At 40.4% G+C, this 16,306-nt stretch overlaps 2 protein-coding genes across 2 annotated transcripts in view; one reads left to right on the plus strand and one right to left on the minus strand.

Annotated features, from left to right (window-relative positions):
• The first annotated feature begins 9,511 nt into the window (after nt 1-9,511).
• On the plus strand, nt 9,512-14,934 carry hacd4 (3-hydroxyacyl-CoA dehydratase 4). The gene is made up of 7 exons (XM_061066404.1): nt 9,512-9,773; nt 10,875-10,981; nt 11,589-11,716; nt 11,811-11,920; nt 12,550-12,656; nt 13,054-13,158; nt 14,062-14,934. Coding segments are annotated over exons 1-7 (642 nt in total). The 5' UTR covers nt 9,512-9,771; the 3' UTR covers nt 14,145-14,934.
• focad (focadhesin) overlaps nt 14,315-16,306 on the minus strand; it is a 46,315-nt gene continuing 44,323 nt past the window's right edge. Inside the window, exons 42-44 of the mRNA XM_061066400.1 lie at nt 15,804-16,055; nt 15,521-15,596; nt 14,315-14,624 (exon numbers count right to left, since the gene is read on the minus strand). Of these exons, the coding sequence (XP_060922383.1) occupies nt 14,551-14,624; nt 15,521-15,596; nt 15,804-16,055 (402 nt within the window). The 3' untranslated portion in view covers nt 14,315-14,550. The remainder of the gene's footprint in view (nt 14,625-15,520; nt 15,597-15,803; nt 16,056-16,306) is intronic.

Here is a 16,306-nt window from a genome sequence, read left to right on the forward strand (position 1 = left end):
TTTGCCCTAGTAGACATCAAGTCAACTGAAATGTATTGTCATTCATCCACTTACAGTATGCAGCTGAACGAAATGGAGTTTCTCACATGCCAATGTGCAAAAAAAAGCAGTGCAGCATTAAACATAAAAATACAAAACATAAATATTTTATATTCCTATAATATATCCCTAAATTGACTATTCCCATTGTCCATTATATGTGTGTGTGGAGGTGGTAGAAGTTTGTGGGTGGGCCGGGGGTTGATTGCATGTGTGTGTGGTGGGGTGGTGGCAGCAGGTTGTGTAGGAGGCCGACTGCTTGGGGAAGAAGCTGTTGCAGAACCCTGTGGTCTTTGTTCTGATTCTTTTAAACCATTTACCTGATGGCAGTGGGAGAAACGGTCTGTTTAAGGGGTGAAGGCCCTTCATGATGGAACAGGCTTTTCAAAATGTCCTGGATTTGTGTTGGCTTAAAGGTTTGTATAATGAGTGCATGTATTCTTGAATTGAGTTTAAATTTGTTTACTTGTTTGAATTTTTTCTAATTTTAATAATCAACAATTGTACAATTGAACTAATGCGAATGCCTGTGTGTCAGATCAGTTGTCATGACAACAAACCTAATGAGCGTATATTTAGGACATTACAAGAAGATGAGTGACAGCCTCTTTCAGCCAGACCCATGGATAACATGTCTGAGCAGACAGACGACTCACTTGCTGTTTTTAAAAATACACGCGCGGCTCAAATGTAGGCCCCGCGGCAAAATGTCAAAACTGCAGCAATGTCGGACAGGAGGGAGTGTACGCAGGGTTTTGTGACACCTCAGATGGAAGCAGTGTGGCAGATAAACACCCAAGTGACAACTCAGCAGCAACTCACCCAGTGAGGAGAGAGCCGTCGTGCACGTATGACTGTTGAAGCTCTTGAAGGGTTAGTCTGTGTCACTGGGGGCCGGTCTAAGGCCAGGGGTGAAAGGGGGCCTTTGAAAGATGCCAGAGGTTCCAAAGCATAAATAGGTGCAGCTTTGATCAGCAGCTTTAATCTGCTAAAAGCCTCTTATTATTTTGGTGGTGAGTGTGAAGTCAAATGTTGATCTTTGGAAAAAGACAATTAAAACATCTGGCAAACCCAGAAACTATAAGACTACATTGATAATTAAATTGTGGTTCTAAAAATGGAACCTAGGATTGATAATTTATTTTTTCCATGTTAAACTGTAATTTTAAATTATTCAGAGAGGCAATTAATAAATTCCAATAAATGCCTAAACCTTTATTGATATAAATAAAACTGAAAGATTACATAAGAGCAAGAAGTGTGTGGATCCTACTTCTTCCCTTCTTCCGCTACTATAGTAGCACCAGTAAATAGTAGTAGTAATTATAATAACAATGCTGATCATGAATAACAATAACATCAAAATAATATTATTGTTGGAAACATTTTATTAAAATGGATACATCACCAACGGTACTATACAACTGTAACTATTTGGAGCTCTGAATTACATTATGTACTGTGCATTGCTGTATTTCTCTGTGATGTGTCATCCTATGCACCAACTTTTTTTTCTTTTTCTTTTTTTTTCTCTTTGGGTGGGGGGAATTATTTACTTTATTTCTTTAATTAGTTTTATATCATCTATGTGTGTATTTTTTTATTTTGTTATGTAATTTTCTGTAATGTTTAATTACGAGAGAGAGAGAGAGAGAGAGAGAGAGAGAGAGAGAGAGAGAGAGAGAGAGAGAGAGAGAGAGAGAGAGAGAGAGAGAGAGAGAGAGAGAGAGAGAGAGAGAGAGAGAGAGAGTTCAGTGCATGAGGGGGAATTCCCCCAGCAGTCTTGGCCTATCCCTATACTGAGGGATGGTTCAGGGCTCACCTGACCCAGCGCTAATTATAAGCTTTATTAAAGAAGAACGTTTTAAGTGTAACCTTAAACCCAGACTGGGAGCTGGTTCCACAGGAGAGGAGCCTGGTAGCTGAAAGTTCTTCCTCCTGCTCTCCTCTTTCAGACTCCAGGAATCAAACTATATGATCTCCAGTAGAATCTTGATTTAAAACTTTGTTTGCATGACCAAGCTTCGTTAGAGCCCATTTGTAAGTGAAGAGGATAAACGGCAGAAGCACACATGGTTTCAAAGTTACCCTTCAGCACCATAGACAGCTCATCTTTTATTGTTTTGTGACAAGGCCATTTTAAAGAGGCCTGCTCACACATGGTTTCCTGTCGTTCTGATCTCTCTTCAGATGGGCGTTGTGGGAAAATATGATTGGTGGCTTCATGATGTCTTCATGAATGGGCTTATAATGAATGGTAAAGCTATAAGTTATCAGCCTTGACAGGTTAAGCAAAACTAAAGTCGTTTTCAGACACGAACACCAGAAAACGGGGTCTGGATATTTTCCAGAGCCTGTGTTTCACTGCAGCAGGTGATTGTGTGGGTCAGACGCGCTCACAACAACACGGAAATGTGGGGGTAGAGGGGGTAACCAAATGTTGTCACATCTTCTCGTCTGACGTCTTGAACATGTATCGGACCTCTTAAGCATCCTAAGATATTTGAATTCCTTTGTTTTTTTCAGTTTTGCGTCTGATGCGTAATATAAACGTCATCACTTGCTTGCTTTGAATTACACGGAAATGCTGCTGCTATGTTCCCACATAGACGAAGAAAAGCCACTGACTCTGACAGAAGCTCCAGACAAAGATCAGTGCGGATCTGAAAACAGCTTCAGTGAGATACAGCCTGAACTTACTTGGAGACTTTTTCAACCAGTAAATAACTGATCAAAATTCTATCTTTTGCTTTATATCAGTTTATCTTGTCCCTCAGCAGCAAAACAGTCAAACTAAAATAATAATAATTTTAAAATGTAACGTCACGCTCACATGCTTCCCCATCAAGGGTTATTCAGCATCAACTGTGTCTTGGTGTTGTGCATTCCAGATTTACTGGACATCCTGCAGATGAAGATACGGATTAGGAAAACCAACTGAGCTAAGACTCATGTCGTGTCATCATGACTCCTAGTAGTGACGACACGTGGAGCCTCCTAAAACTGCATATGTGTCAGTTAGAGTTACATAGTTGACAGATGTGGCGATGCTGCAGTTTCGCCCGGAATCTATTGTAGGGTGTGAATAACTTTGGAATGAATGACTATCTTTTAGCCACAGATGCTAGTCACAAGGGCGCCATCGCTAGAATCATGAAATTCTTAAATCTTTCATCTTCCTCATCACTCTGTTTTTTTACAGATTATAGATAATCAAAATATCAAACTTGGAATAATAAAACAATAGCTGGAAAAATTACAAGGCAGTTTATTCACTTGTTTCCCTAAAATGATAAAGGGAAAAGTGTATTTACACTTAACTTATTAATTTATACATTTTTTAATATGCACTTATACCCTAACATGACTGAAGCCTATTGAATTCTGATTGGGTCTTATCTGTCATAACTGTACTACCAGCAGTGTGAGAAGTGTAGTGTTGTAGTGTTGTTTACTCTGCCAGCAACAATTCCACCTGGTCATCAGAGAAAGAAATCCACTTCTTGCTTTGAGCCGACAGAGCTGACCACACCACATCCATGCTACCCCAGTGTCTAATTTTTCAAATAGATAAAAACCTATGCTATAGGCTTCATATAGCGCTTGTGAAAATCTATAGAATTAATTTGAGATATCTGTCTCAGTTTGATGAGACATTTGTGTGACGAGTATCACCGCCGCGACTTATGTAAGAGTCAGCGTCAGGGAGTCCAGTCTGATTGGAATGAATAACTGGGCACGCTGAGGGTTTCACTGGCAACAAACCCTCAACTCACCAAGGGTCTGTGATGTCTGCTGTTGCTGTTGGTAGGCAAAAAATCCCCCCCCTACCATGCCTTCCTGCCAACACTGTATACTGTTGTAGATAGTGAATGGGAAACCAGAGAGGAGCCGGAGCCCAACTGGGTGAAACTCTGCTCTACATGTGTCAAATACTGGGTACAAGTATGCAACCCATATATCCTGTTCCAACATGCCCAGGTAGGGATGCAAAAAGAATGACTGATGATTTTATGTCGAGGCAACACAGAACACTTTGTTAGGTGTGTTTAATTATGAATTGATATGTCAACATGACTAAAAGCACAATCTGTTCTTTGCCTAGCTGTATGTTTTTTGAATTCGGCCAGGTCATTCTGTGTGGAGTTTGCACTTGGGTATCCTCCGGGTACTCTGGCCTCCTCCCACAGTTCGAAGACAAATTGGAATTTCGGTTGATTTGAGATCGTGTGAATCAATCAAGGAATCCTATCTCATATTTTGTAGTAACTGGGTCTGCACCTCAACAATAATCAGGATTGGACTTGTCATTAGGGTTGCAAAATTCCAGGAAAATTCAAAGTTGGAAACTTTCCATGGGAATTAACGGGAATATACGGGAATATACAGGAATTAATGGGAATAAACTGGAAATGTTTTGGGTAATTTATACTTACTGTATTTACCTTGTCATATACAGACATAAATATAAACATTTTGTTTTGTCATAGGCTGATTTGAGCCCTGAATAAACTTTGGGCACTTGACTATACGCTTCTGCATCGTTGTGTCATTCTTAACATAGGTCTTTGCACAGTATTTGCAAATGTACACAGCCTTTCCTTCTACATTGGATGGGGTGAAATGTATCCACACATGAGATAGTGCACGTGGCATTGTTCTGTAGAATAAGATGAGAAAAAAGTTTGAAAAATTAGAATTGATGGATAAATAAATGGAAATAGGCTAGATGAACAGATGAACAATCCTAAATCAGCATGCTAATATATTTTCCCCAGTAATATCATCGAAACTTACCTAACTAGTCCTGCACACTACAACAGGCCTCAATAGCCCTGCTGTAGTGTGCAGGATGCTGGGAATTATCTGGGCAGGTGAAGGAAGAATGCACAGTGGAGGGTTGAAATTCAACGTGCAGCGTGTGCTGCTTTCCATACATCTTTAAAAAATAGAAATAGAGTTCTGAATGATTTTTTTATTGCTATTCTTATTCCCAAGCTTAACTTCCCATGGAAAGTTTCCAGAAAGTTTCCGCCCCTTTGCAACCCTACTTGTCATACAAGAAGGGCTAGAGCAGACTCTATCTGCTCAGGAGACTGAGTTATTTTGGACTGCAGGGGGCGCTCCTAAAGACAAGCTATGACTCTGTGGTGGCATCAGCCATCTACTTTGGAGAGGTCTCCTGGGGCGGCAGCATCTGTACAGCTGACAGGAAGAGGCAAGACAGACTCATTAAGAGGGCCACCTTGGCCCTGGGATACCCCCTCGACCCAGTGGAGGTGGGGGGGACGAAGGAGAATGATAGCAAAGCTGTTATCAATGATTAAGAACCAGTCCCACCCTCTGCAGGACACCATCACAGCACTGGGCAGATGCTTCAGCCACCGACTGATCAGGTATCACAGGTCATACCTTATAGCCCTGCCCCCACTAGTCTACATGCACCTTCTTACAGTTCTATTTGTGTAATTTCAATTTCATATGTATTAAATACTATTACACTGTAAATATTCTGTTTACATTGTATATATCATTTTATATTTGTACATTTCCTTGTGTTTTGATTGTATGTTTACTTATTAATTACTTGTACTGATGCTTCTATTTGTACTGTCCCTTTTGCTGTATTAATATAGTAAATGTCAGCAGAGTGGGATTAATAAATTACCTTATCTTATAACGCCTGTGTCAAAATCAAATGTATCCTCTAAAATGAATGTGTGCTAAATCAAATGACCACACAGCAAACCAAGGTGCAGAAACAAATGATGTGCCTTTTGCACAAAAAGGGGGAATAAACAGGGGGTTTCCTGGGGCCCAGCAGAATGAGAACCTCACTTGCAGGTCCAAACTCTAACCTGGGGTCAGTTACTGTAAGCCCAGCCGCACAAACAGGATATATTTAGCACACTATTTTAGTGAGATGGCCTGGTGTCTGCAGGTCTTGAGGAGATACAGTTACTTGTGGAGTCCACATTAAAACAGCAGGCGGTCAATCATGTCGGGCCATTCGTCAAAACGGATTACGAAGGCGACATAAGTGGTGGACGAGAAGAGCACACTGCTAAATACGCTGCTCCCCTCGATAACATCATCCACTGTAACTAGTGCAGTCCGAAACTATATCTCCATAGCAGCAGCAAAAATAAAAAGTTGCATATAATGTATAATATTACTGCGTTGAGCTCTGAGAAGTCATGAAATAGCTTGTAAAAGCCAAGTGTGTCTCCATACGCAGCGAGACGTCTTCTTCAGCAGCTAATAGAGACTCATCCGGATTAAAGCTCTGGTTTTACACCTGCTGATCAGTTTACTCAGTTTGAGAAAACTGTTATATTCCTCGTGTGGAAGGCATCCACATATAATACGAAAACAGAAAAATATGCATTACAACCTGGGTCTATTACCAGACACATCATCAAGTTGCACCATGGGATTTGCAGTATGGGGAGTCTCCCAACTTGATGGAGGTGAGATATTAAATCACCGGAGGACACATTTAACACCGGTGTCAGTGCCAATGTGAGGATTAAGGTGAAGCTTTCCCTCATCACTGGGGTCACTGGTTCATTTCAACTCATGTTAGCTGTCACCATCCACACACTAATGTGGGGATGGAAATGTGAAATTACACAAATTAATGTAATTATAATAAAAAATTCCCAAACACTAAACTAACATAAGTTTTGGTCACGCTATTATGCGGTAAAAATACTGATAATAACACAAGTAAAAATAGCCTGCTAATCTAAAGATAGTGAACTTAGCTAATATCCGACCTGCATCGGCATGTTAGCTTTGCCATTATGAGCATTTTAGCATGCTAATGTTAGCATTTAGCTCAGACAATTTATGTGGAAAAGTAATTTCTGACAGTTTTAGACACTCTCTTTAAAATACAACATGAAATTTAAAGTTTGCTCGACTTTGGAATAATGTTTTTTTCTTAACTCAAGGGTTCAGTGTGTAGAATTTAGTGACATCTAGTGGTGCAGTTGCATTTTGCAGCTGAATACCCCTCCCCTCACCCTCCCCTCACAAACATGATAGAACCTGTGGAAACCTTTATTTGCCATAAAAACTCAAAAGGTGTTTAGTTTGTTCATTTTGAACTACTGTAAAAAACATGGCGTTCTCCGTAGAGAGGACCCAATCCTGATGTAAATTTAAAGTATTGAAACATAAAGGGTTCATTGTAAAGTAGAGAAAACAACAATTCATACAAATTTGATGAAACACACAAGTGGAAACATCACTAGGATTATTTTATATTCAATTTCTGCCAACAGAACCTTTAACCTCAAAGTCACAATTTGGGTATGGCATCTTGTGTTCTTCACCAGCAGCTGGAATTTGCTTACTTGCTTAGTGTAGCATCAAAATGTTAAGTATGAAAAATTATAACACAATGTATGGTTGTATGTGGGAGGATGAGTCCAATGTTCAATTCCCAAATCACAAAGTTGACTTCAGATTGGCAACAGAATATGAATGTGTGTGTGTGTGTGTCTGACTCTGCATTTTAGCTTGAAAGGTCATACTCATCCCACTCTCTAGTGCAGGGTTCTTGAGTGCAGCCAAGCATATGATACAGAAAATCATCTGTAATTTCAGGAAGAATATGATAGTGCTCACAACTAGCCTTGGCCTGGAGAACTGAGAAGCAGGCTAATCTGTTTCCCATCTGTCACTGGCATTTAATCAGCAACAAGAGAGGGGACAGATGATAACAGGTTACATCCTCTCGATTCCTTCTTTTAAACTGGAGACTCAGGCCTGTTCCGATTGGCTATTTGTCAGCTTAGTCATCATAGCTACAAGGCCTAAATTCAATGTCACTTTAAAGGGATAGTTCACCCAAAAATTAAAATCCCCTCATTATCTACTCCCCACTTTCCTGATGGAGGGGTGGGTGAAGTGTTTGAGTCAACAGGGGTAAACATTGTTATAGCTGAATCCAATACAAGTGTAGTAAATGGAGACTACTTCTTTAAATGTAAAAAAAAAAAAAAAAAAACAGCTTTAAATGCCTCCATACTGCTCCTTTGATTTCATCCAAGTGTCCATAAGCCGGTGTTTCTAGATGTAAGCCCCGATATTGAAATTCGATTTCGATACGGCAGAATTTACGACAAGTTTTTAGCCTATATGTCGGCTGTGATCAATGCGTGAATGCGGCTCCGCAGGCGGATAACAGAGGACATTTAGGCTAAAAACACGGTGTAAATGACGTTGGTTTGAGTCGTATTTGAATGTCAGGACTTACCTGAATGTGGACTGGGATGAACAAAGGAGTAGAATTTTTGTAGGAGGAAAACTTATGGACACTTTCATCTTATCTTCCAAGATTTTATATTTGTATTATTTTAACTGAAGAGTCACCCTCACTGTTAACCTCAGCATGTAATCAATCACCCTCCTCTCTGCCGTGGCCTCCACCGTCCCTGCCCTTTGACCCTGGTCACTTTCCCTGACCGTCACACCGAGGCATACTGTGACACTGAATGCACATGTTAATGCATGTGTTGGGCTTCAGACTGGAGTTCTACTGTTACAGTATGTTTTCTGCTGCCGTGAGCAGACATGAAGGACACTGAAGCATCCGATTTGAAAAAACTCATCAATAAAACTTTTTTTATGATTGTGTTATTCATTCTCATTATTAAATCTGATTCAGTAGAGTTTGTATCACATAAAAACATCTGTAGACATACATTGTAATTAACCCTGATTTCTGCAGGATGAATTACAACTTTCCACCACTAGAGGACACTGCATACTATTACTACTACTGTAACTGTGAAGAGTGAACACAGATAGGTGTTTATCCACAGAACCTCCCAATGAACTGATGAATAAATATGTACACTTGTAGATGTGATATATTAAGTCAACACGTGACAACACTAGTGGGCAATAATTTGTGTGATTACAAACACAAACATTACAAACATATTTAATTTCGCATGGATAGTTTCAAGTTAAACATATTTAACTTGAAACTATCCTGAACACACAGACGAGAAAATGGCTCGAACCAAGTAAGAACTTTTAAGTTAAGGGTTAAGTCACAACGTGACTAAATTAACAACCTATGAGCCTTTGCACCCATGCTGTCCAATCACAGCGACCGATCGCTACAATATATAGTAATTATTGTAGAGTAATTTTTCTGTGATTAACTGTAGTTCATTTTTTCTCTGCACATTTGCATCACTTGTGTTGTCAAGTTCGCAGAATTTTGCTTTCCCTTCTTTATGTTTCACTTTTATCCCAGTAGGACTTGAATTTTGTTCCTGCTGTTAATACAACCTGGTAGACATGTAATTTGAGTGTGTGTGCGTGTGTGTGCGTGTGTGTGTGCGTGTGTGTGCGTGTGTCTTCCTCCTGCTGTTGCCTCTCTCTCCTCCCTCTGACCTGTGTGCTCTTGACAGACACACAGCTCATAGTTTTCTCAGAGGGGGCTGTTACATTCACACATGGAATGCTCACTTCCTAGTTGACGTAAAGACTGTTACAATCGGCCTGAGGAAACGCTGCCAAACAGAGATATTGCAGCATTTCTTCTGCCTCCAGTTGTGAAGGAGAATGAAGAAAGAGGCAGGTCTGAGTTTGCTGAGGGGAAACTTCTGCACGGAGCCACAAACTTCACGAGGAAAAATGAATCTCCTCAAACTAAGACAGAAATAAGCTGCTCCTGCTTACCTTTAGAGAAGGGATCTTAAAGGAAGAATGTACGTGAGTATGTAACTTAAATACGTGAGTATGCAAGAATGGGAGTTTACAGGGGTAGAAGGAATGTTCTGTAGTTCCAGGGCGTGTTGAGATCTGACGGGTTAGTCAGCTTTCCAGTCACTAACAACTAAATCCCTCTAGATAAGCTCACAAGACAAACGCACCATGATATGAAAATACCCAGGGTACTTCCTTTAAATAACTGAAAAAGATTTCTGCAGTCTTTGGTGAAAATCAAAAATTTTGCATGATGAACTTTTGTCTTTGTTGATGTATAGGAGTGTGTACCATAAAATGAATTTTGTTGCAAGAAAGCAATCTCTTCAAATGCTTATTTTTAGATGTAAAAGCCTTCAGACTGATAGTTGTATTCCAGTTTTATGAAGGAAACTACTTTGGAACTTTATCCCCTTATTCCTTAATACAGTATGTATACGTATATACCTTTTTCCTCGAGGAATACGACATAAACTGTATTTTTCGTGGACAAGGTGGTCCCACAATATTTTTTTTATTGAAATACAATAAATTAAAATGTAATTACAGCTGCAATAATCACTATCAACACTGGATGCAATCTGTTATATGAAACAGTGATAAACCCTCAGGGGATTGTCTCCAACTCTGCAATTCGTTTAGCCTCTTTTATCTCATTGTTTTGATTTGATGTCTTGCAACGTCTCTGCTCTCTGTCAGTCCAACCCCTTTTGATCACCTAATCTTCAGTGACTGCTAAAGCACTGGGGGACACAAAATGTATAATTGCTGCTTTACGTAACCAGTGAATGCAGAAATCAATAATGATGAATGATTAGTATCTTTAATACATGCTTACAGTATTTGGGCCACTGTATTTTCTATGTAATTTAAATTTACTCAGAATAGTTTCAGGTCAATGATCTATGATGACAATTTTCTGTTCCAAGTAAATCAGTGTTGTCCAGTAAACAGATAGTTTTTGCTTACAAGGAAGAGAGGGAACTCGATAAACAATGTTCCAATGAATAAAACAGTGTAATGTCCACATAGCAAAAGACCCAATTCACAAAAAACAGACGTCAGATGAAGAATTAATTTGTGATTTTTTTTTTACCTTTCAGGCTGAGCTTAAGGCTTGTCTACATTTTCTCATATAACCTGTTCCAGTTCTGCGGACACACATGGATACTGGCTAATACCATAGCCAGGTACCTCATGTTTGGTAAAGGTAGGATTTGTCTTAACAGAACAACACGCACGACTAAACCAGGATCAGTCTTAAGGGGATAGTTTAAACTCACTAATTATCTACTTGGGTGAAGTGTTTGAGTGCACAAAACACTTTTGGAGTTTCAGGGCTAAACAACGTTGGAGCCGAAGTAAATGGCGACCACTTCTTTAGATGTAAGAAACTACGGAAACAAAACATTAAATGACTTCATACTGCTCCTGTGGTGTCATCCAAGTGTCCATAAGCCACCAACTTGAGAGAAGTTGCAACAGCTGCAGTAACTAGGAGGTTATCAGCGGACATTTAAGCTAATTACACGGTTTAAATTACTTCTTTGTGTGGAATTATGGCTTATGGACACTTGGATGACACCACAGGAGTCATGTGTGTTATTTTTATGTTTGAGGAACTGGTCGCTATTTACTTCAATTGTATTTGATTTGGCTGGAACGATGTTTAGCCCTGAAACTCCAAAAGTGTATTGTCGACTCAAACACGTCACCCATCCCCTCCATCTACATAGTGGTGAGTGGAGGGACAGCAGGGATAGCTCTCATTGAAGGGAATATGCTTGGATGAAAAAACATGTTTTTTAACTTTACAGATGCCTTAGCAGACACCTTCTACTCTGTTGGCTTTGTGATGAGTCTGTGCCAGCTGCTCTCCAACCTCGAGCTTTTCCACATCGCAGATGGGATTGAGAAAGCCAGACTCCTTCCTCGTTTCATCCACGTGCGTCATCACAGCTCATCCATGACGGCATCTCATTATTAATGGTGTTAAAAAATGTATTTGAAAGAGCTGTGCTCCCCGTTTGCCGTTTCAGGTAATGGAGAAGAACCTTCTGCTGGTCCTGGTCGTCATGCTGGAGGAGGTCCAGAGTAAACCGGTTGTGTGTTTCCAGTTCGTGTTGTGGAACAGCATGGACCTCTTGCGGTGGGCGCGTCACATCTTGTCTCTGCATTTCACTTCACCCATTCCGTCTGTGCTTTTTAGGACAGGTGAACTTTTTATGTCAACTGACACTGTCAAGAATGTAGGCACACCAGCTGCTCTCCCACTGGACCTTTCATTTAGTACACATACTTTTTCATTTACAGCAAAGATGCTATAAAATGATAGATGATGTCATGAGGGATGTCCATTTATGAGTAGTGAATAGAGTACCTTACTGAAAATTATATTGACTTAAGAACATTTGGGGAAATGCCATTATATTGAGCAGGGCCAGCAGCATTTCCTTATAGCTCCGTCTTTGTTCTCCACCATCTCCTGGAAAATATATATGTAGTGGTTAAATGCTCTACAGTGATTCCCAGCTGCTCTCTGTTGCTGCGATACTAGCAACCTTCCCAAGTTTGTTAAAAGTCTGTAAATAAACTGGTTGCACAGGTCATGTAAAATATGCAGCTGGATGAAGAGTTCCATTGAAATAACAAAGCATTGCCAAGTGTAACGTTAAAACAGTCCTGTCAAACATCAAGAAAAAAATGTTAAAATCGTTAATAATACGATGGCCTTTCATGACCTTAGTCAACATTTTGATGTGTGCTGTTTGCTGACAGATACCCACATGAGATGCTGCGAGTCATGGACAAACGCTCAGTCGCCATGCTGTGGACCCGCTACACACTCTGGATCCCCCTGTACATCCTGTCAGTCGCCACAGAAGGTGACGTGATTGGTTTCGACGTTTGTTTCCTGAATCATCGATACATTCGGCGACACAAATTCTGAACAACAAAAGCTTCAGTTCATTCGAATGAGTCACAGACTGGTGTTGTGCAAGGACAGTGGTGCGCGTACAGGAAATGAGTTGGCAAGCGCCGAGCCGATGATAAAATGCCAGGAAGTGTGTGAGGAAAGCTCCCTCCAGTTGAGTGTGTGTTTGAGAGAGCACTGCTGTTCACTACAAACAAACACAATCTAGTGACACTCAGGACAAACAGAGAATCAGGCATCACTGGAACTGTCAGCCAAGTCACAATAGGAGTAATCCTTATGTGGCTTCAGGACATGACAGAACAGTACAATGTATTTAAAATAACTCCTTGTTTTACCCTCTTCAGGTATCACCATATACCAGGCACTACCATACATTGAGTCAACGGCACTAAACTCGTACGTTCACCAACCCTTCTTCCTGCTGCTGTACCTGCTTGTTCTCACTCTTGGTAAGATATATGATGTGATAATGACAGAAAAACAGAATTTAAACACAGCCATACAGGATTTTAAAAGGATCAACCTAATTATATTGCAAAATATCACAACGGGATTAGTTGTGCAGACAGCAGATATATATTTGTTTTCTGTGGCTATCATGGGATGGATTCTGTGGGCTCTTTTTTTCTGCCAGTGACAAACCTGCTGTGCAAATTGGAATAGCTAAAGGTCTTCTTAATGCTTTGGCCATCTAGTGACATATTTAGACATTGCACAAACATTAACACCTCAAGACCTCAAAAATATATAATACCCCTAATGCTAAAATATAATAAAACATATAACTTATTTAAGTGATAAACTGTCCCATTATGAACTGTTAATGTCTTCTGCATTTAAAAAAAAATCCTCTACATCCATTGTTAACCCTCAACACCTAACGCTTACCCAGTAGTTTTGCGGCCTAAACTTAAATAACTACAGGGTGGATGGAAACATTCTTGTTTGACAAAAAAAAAAACAGTCCCAACACGTAACATACCCACACTAGTGGTCAATGGTTAATCCAACTCTTTGGTTCACACTGAATTGCCTGGCAAGAGAGTACGAATTTCCATGACATTTTTTTCGGACTGATCACATCCTGACAAAGGCAGAAATTAAAGTCCCTTGTTGCTTACCGTCTCAACTGAAGACGAGTGACTACCTAACAATTTACTACCAGCACATTTGGAGGCAAACCTACCATCTCGCATTCTGTTTATACTTAATAAACATAAAGTATATTTCCAGGGACAGTTCTGCAATGCCCATCTATTTATAGCTGGTAGATCTGCGCCATAGACACAGCAGTACATAAGAGACACTGTTTAGTTTTTGCCAACTTTGTGACAGCAGTGTTGTCATTTTAGGAGCCTACATATCAGTCTGGCAGCTGCTGAAGGAGAGACAACACCAACTGGAGAAATGGAACTATAAGAAGAAAAGGAGATGACGCATTGAAGACCATTGAGGAACTGAAAAGGCTAAAGGACAATTTCAGACTCCCAGAGACTTCAGAAGTTCAGAGGATAACGAGGACTTGAAAAATCAAAGTCTGTTACTTTTTTTTTTGAGTTTGATTTGCTAGAAATTTTTCAAAGATGTAGAAACTACCAAATAAAATATGTTCATTTAGGCTTTTAATAGAAATGTTTGACAGAGCACATTCCTCTCTGCATTGTTCTCATATGAGACTGAAGCCGAGCTCCAGTGGCATGACAGTTTCTATCCGAGCTCAAAGTGTGGAGCTGCACTGAGCCTCAAAACATTCAAGGCCGTTGCTGTATCCATGTCCAACAAGCTCAGGGAGATGCAGCCTCTACGTTAGAGCTCCCGTAGGATGGTGTGGCTCCTCCGGGCTACCAGCCGTACGCTCGGGTCCACACAGTTTTCTTCTCAAACTCAGCGGAGGACTTCAGGGCCAACAGGGCAGCTGAAACCACAACACAAGGACCGCCTGATAAACCACTCTTATAATCAAACAATGACTTTTTCTGCCCCTACCGAACAATGTGTTTCATACTCTTTTTGAATGTATGATGTTACTTTAACAGGAAGGTGCAGCGTGTTTCATGTTCTCTCTAGATTCTTGTACCATAACAAAGCTAAATGTCAGTATTTCCTCCCCTGTGAAGTTTTACCATTGAGTTTACATTTCTCATCCCAATCAACCACTGTGTATCCTGAAGTCCTAACCAACGTGGTGACTGCATTTGTTTGATGTCAATCGGTTATTGTTAGTTTGAGTCAACATTAACATGTTTTCTTCAATTAAAACTTGATTTTATTCATGAATTTGAAGCTTTCTCAGGTTGCAGCCGTCGCCATCTCTCTGTGTACTTTGAATCGTAAGATACAATGTGAGATTTCGGCAGATACTGAATAAGACTTTCCAACAGAAGTTAGTCCATTTTCCACATTTTTAATTTCGATTGGATTTTGTTTTAACTTAATATTGGGTTTCTGTTGTTGAAACAGGTCGTCGATGAATATTTTTCATACATTTCTTCTTTGACAAACTGAACACTTGGTGACTAAATGCTTTTTGGACTACAATTGGCCATTCAACGTATCAACAGCATCAGGCAGCATTGTAACCTTTGTCCTCATGTGTCACACAAATAGACCTGAGAGATGCTCATCAACAAACAAAGGACTCCACAGGATGCCTTCATGTATATTTGTCTAATCAATGCAAAACTTAGACCATCATTGCATGTTAGAAAAGAGTCACATGAAATCCCTTAAGTCCCTGTTGTCCTTTATAAAATGAGATCCCCTACGGTGTGCACTGTCTGTGTTTGGGCTGTTAACGTCTGTATTTCTCACCTTTGGCTGTGTTGATGGTTTCAGTCGACAGACTCTGTTCAGGACATTCTGTGAGGCTCAGAAGCCAGTCTATGAACTGAGACACACACAGAAGCAAACAGAAATGTTACATCCTGCCATTGTCTCGTCAAACACAGAAAAACTATCCTAAAACTGAAATAGTATTAATCAAACAATCCGATCAGCCATGAAACTGTGTGCCTCTCCATCCTCCAGGTACGGCCCTAAGCTCCAGGCTGAGAATGTGGACTTTCGTTTTGTCGACTGAAGCGGAAACACTAACCTTTTGTGTCTGGCTGCTCCAAGGCTCTTTGTCCAGAAGCAGAGCCAAGCTGTGGGACACTCCCAGCAGGCACTGTGGCAGGGCGTGCTCAGTGAGCGACTCCTGTCCGTACAGACTATGGTGCAGAGCTTGAGGCTTGGAGCCCAGTTGCCACGGGAACCACTGGGCCCTGATGCCGAGCAGGAGGGGTATGAAGTGGTCCCCCCAGGAAACCACAGCAGCAGCAAAGACCTGGAAAAGGAAGTCTGTGGCCTGCAGGAAAATAATTGGAATCTATTGAGTGAATTTTCTGTGATGTGTTCATTATCATCATTTAAAAAAGAATGGTTCCAGTAACAATACCACCGTACAAAGTAGTCATTGCTCATGTGTTAGTGAACCATTGAAGATGTACGCATGCAGCAGGCACAGAGCAATATTAGCATTGGTTTGGTGTTCAGTGTCCACCTGGTGAATCCAAATCCAATATTTACCCTTTTCATTTTTAGATCTGTTTTCCTCAC

The sequence above is a fragment of the Limanda limanda genome, chromosome 22, assembly GCF_963576545.1.
Source record: "Limanda limanda chromosome 22, fLimLim1.1, whole genome shotgun sequence".
Lineage (NCBI taxonomy): Eukaryota > Metazoa > Chordata > Actinopteri > Pleuronectiformes > Pleuronectidae > Limanda > Limanda limanda.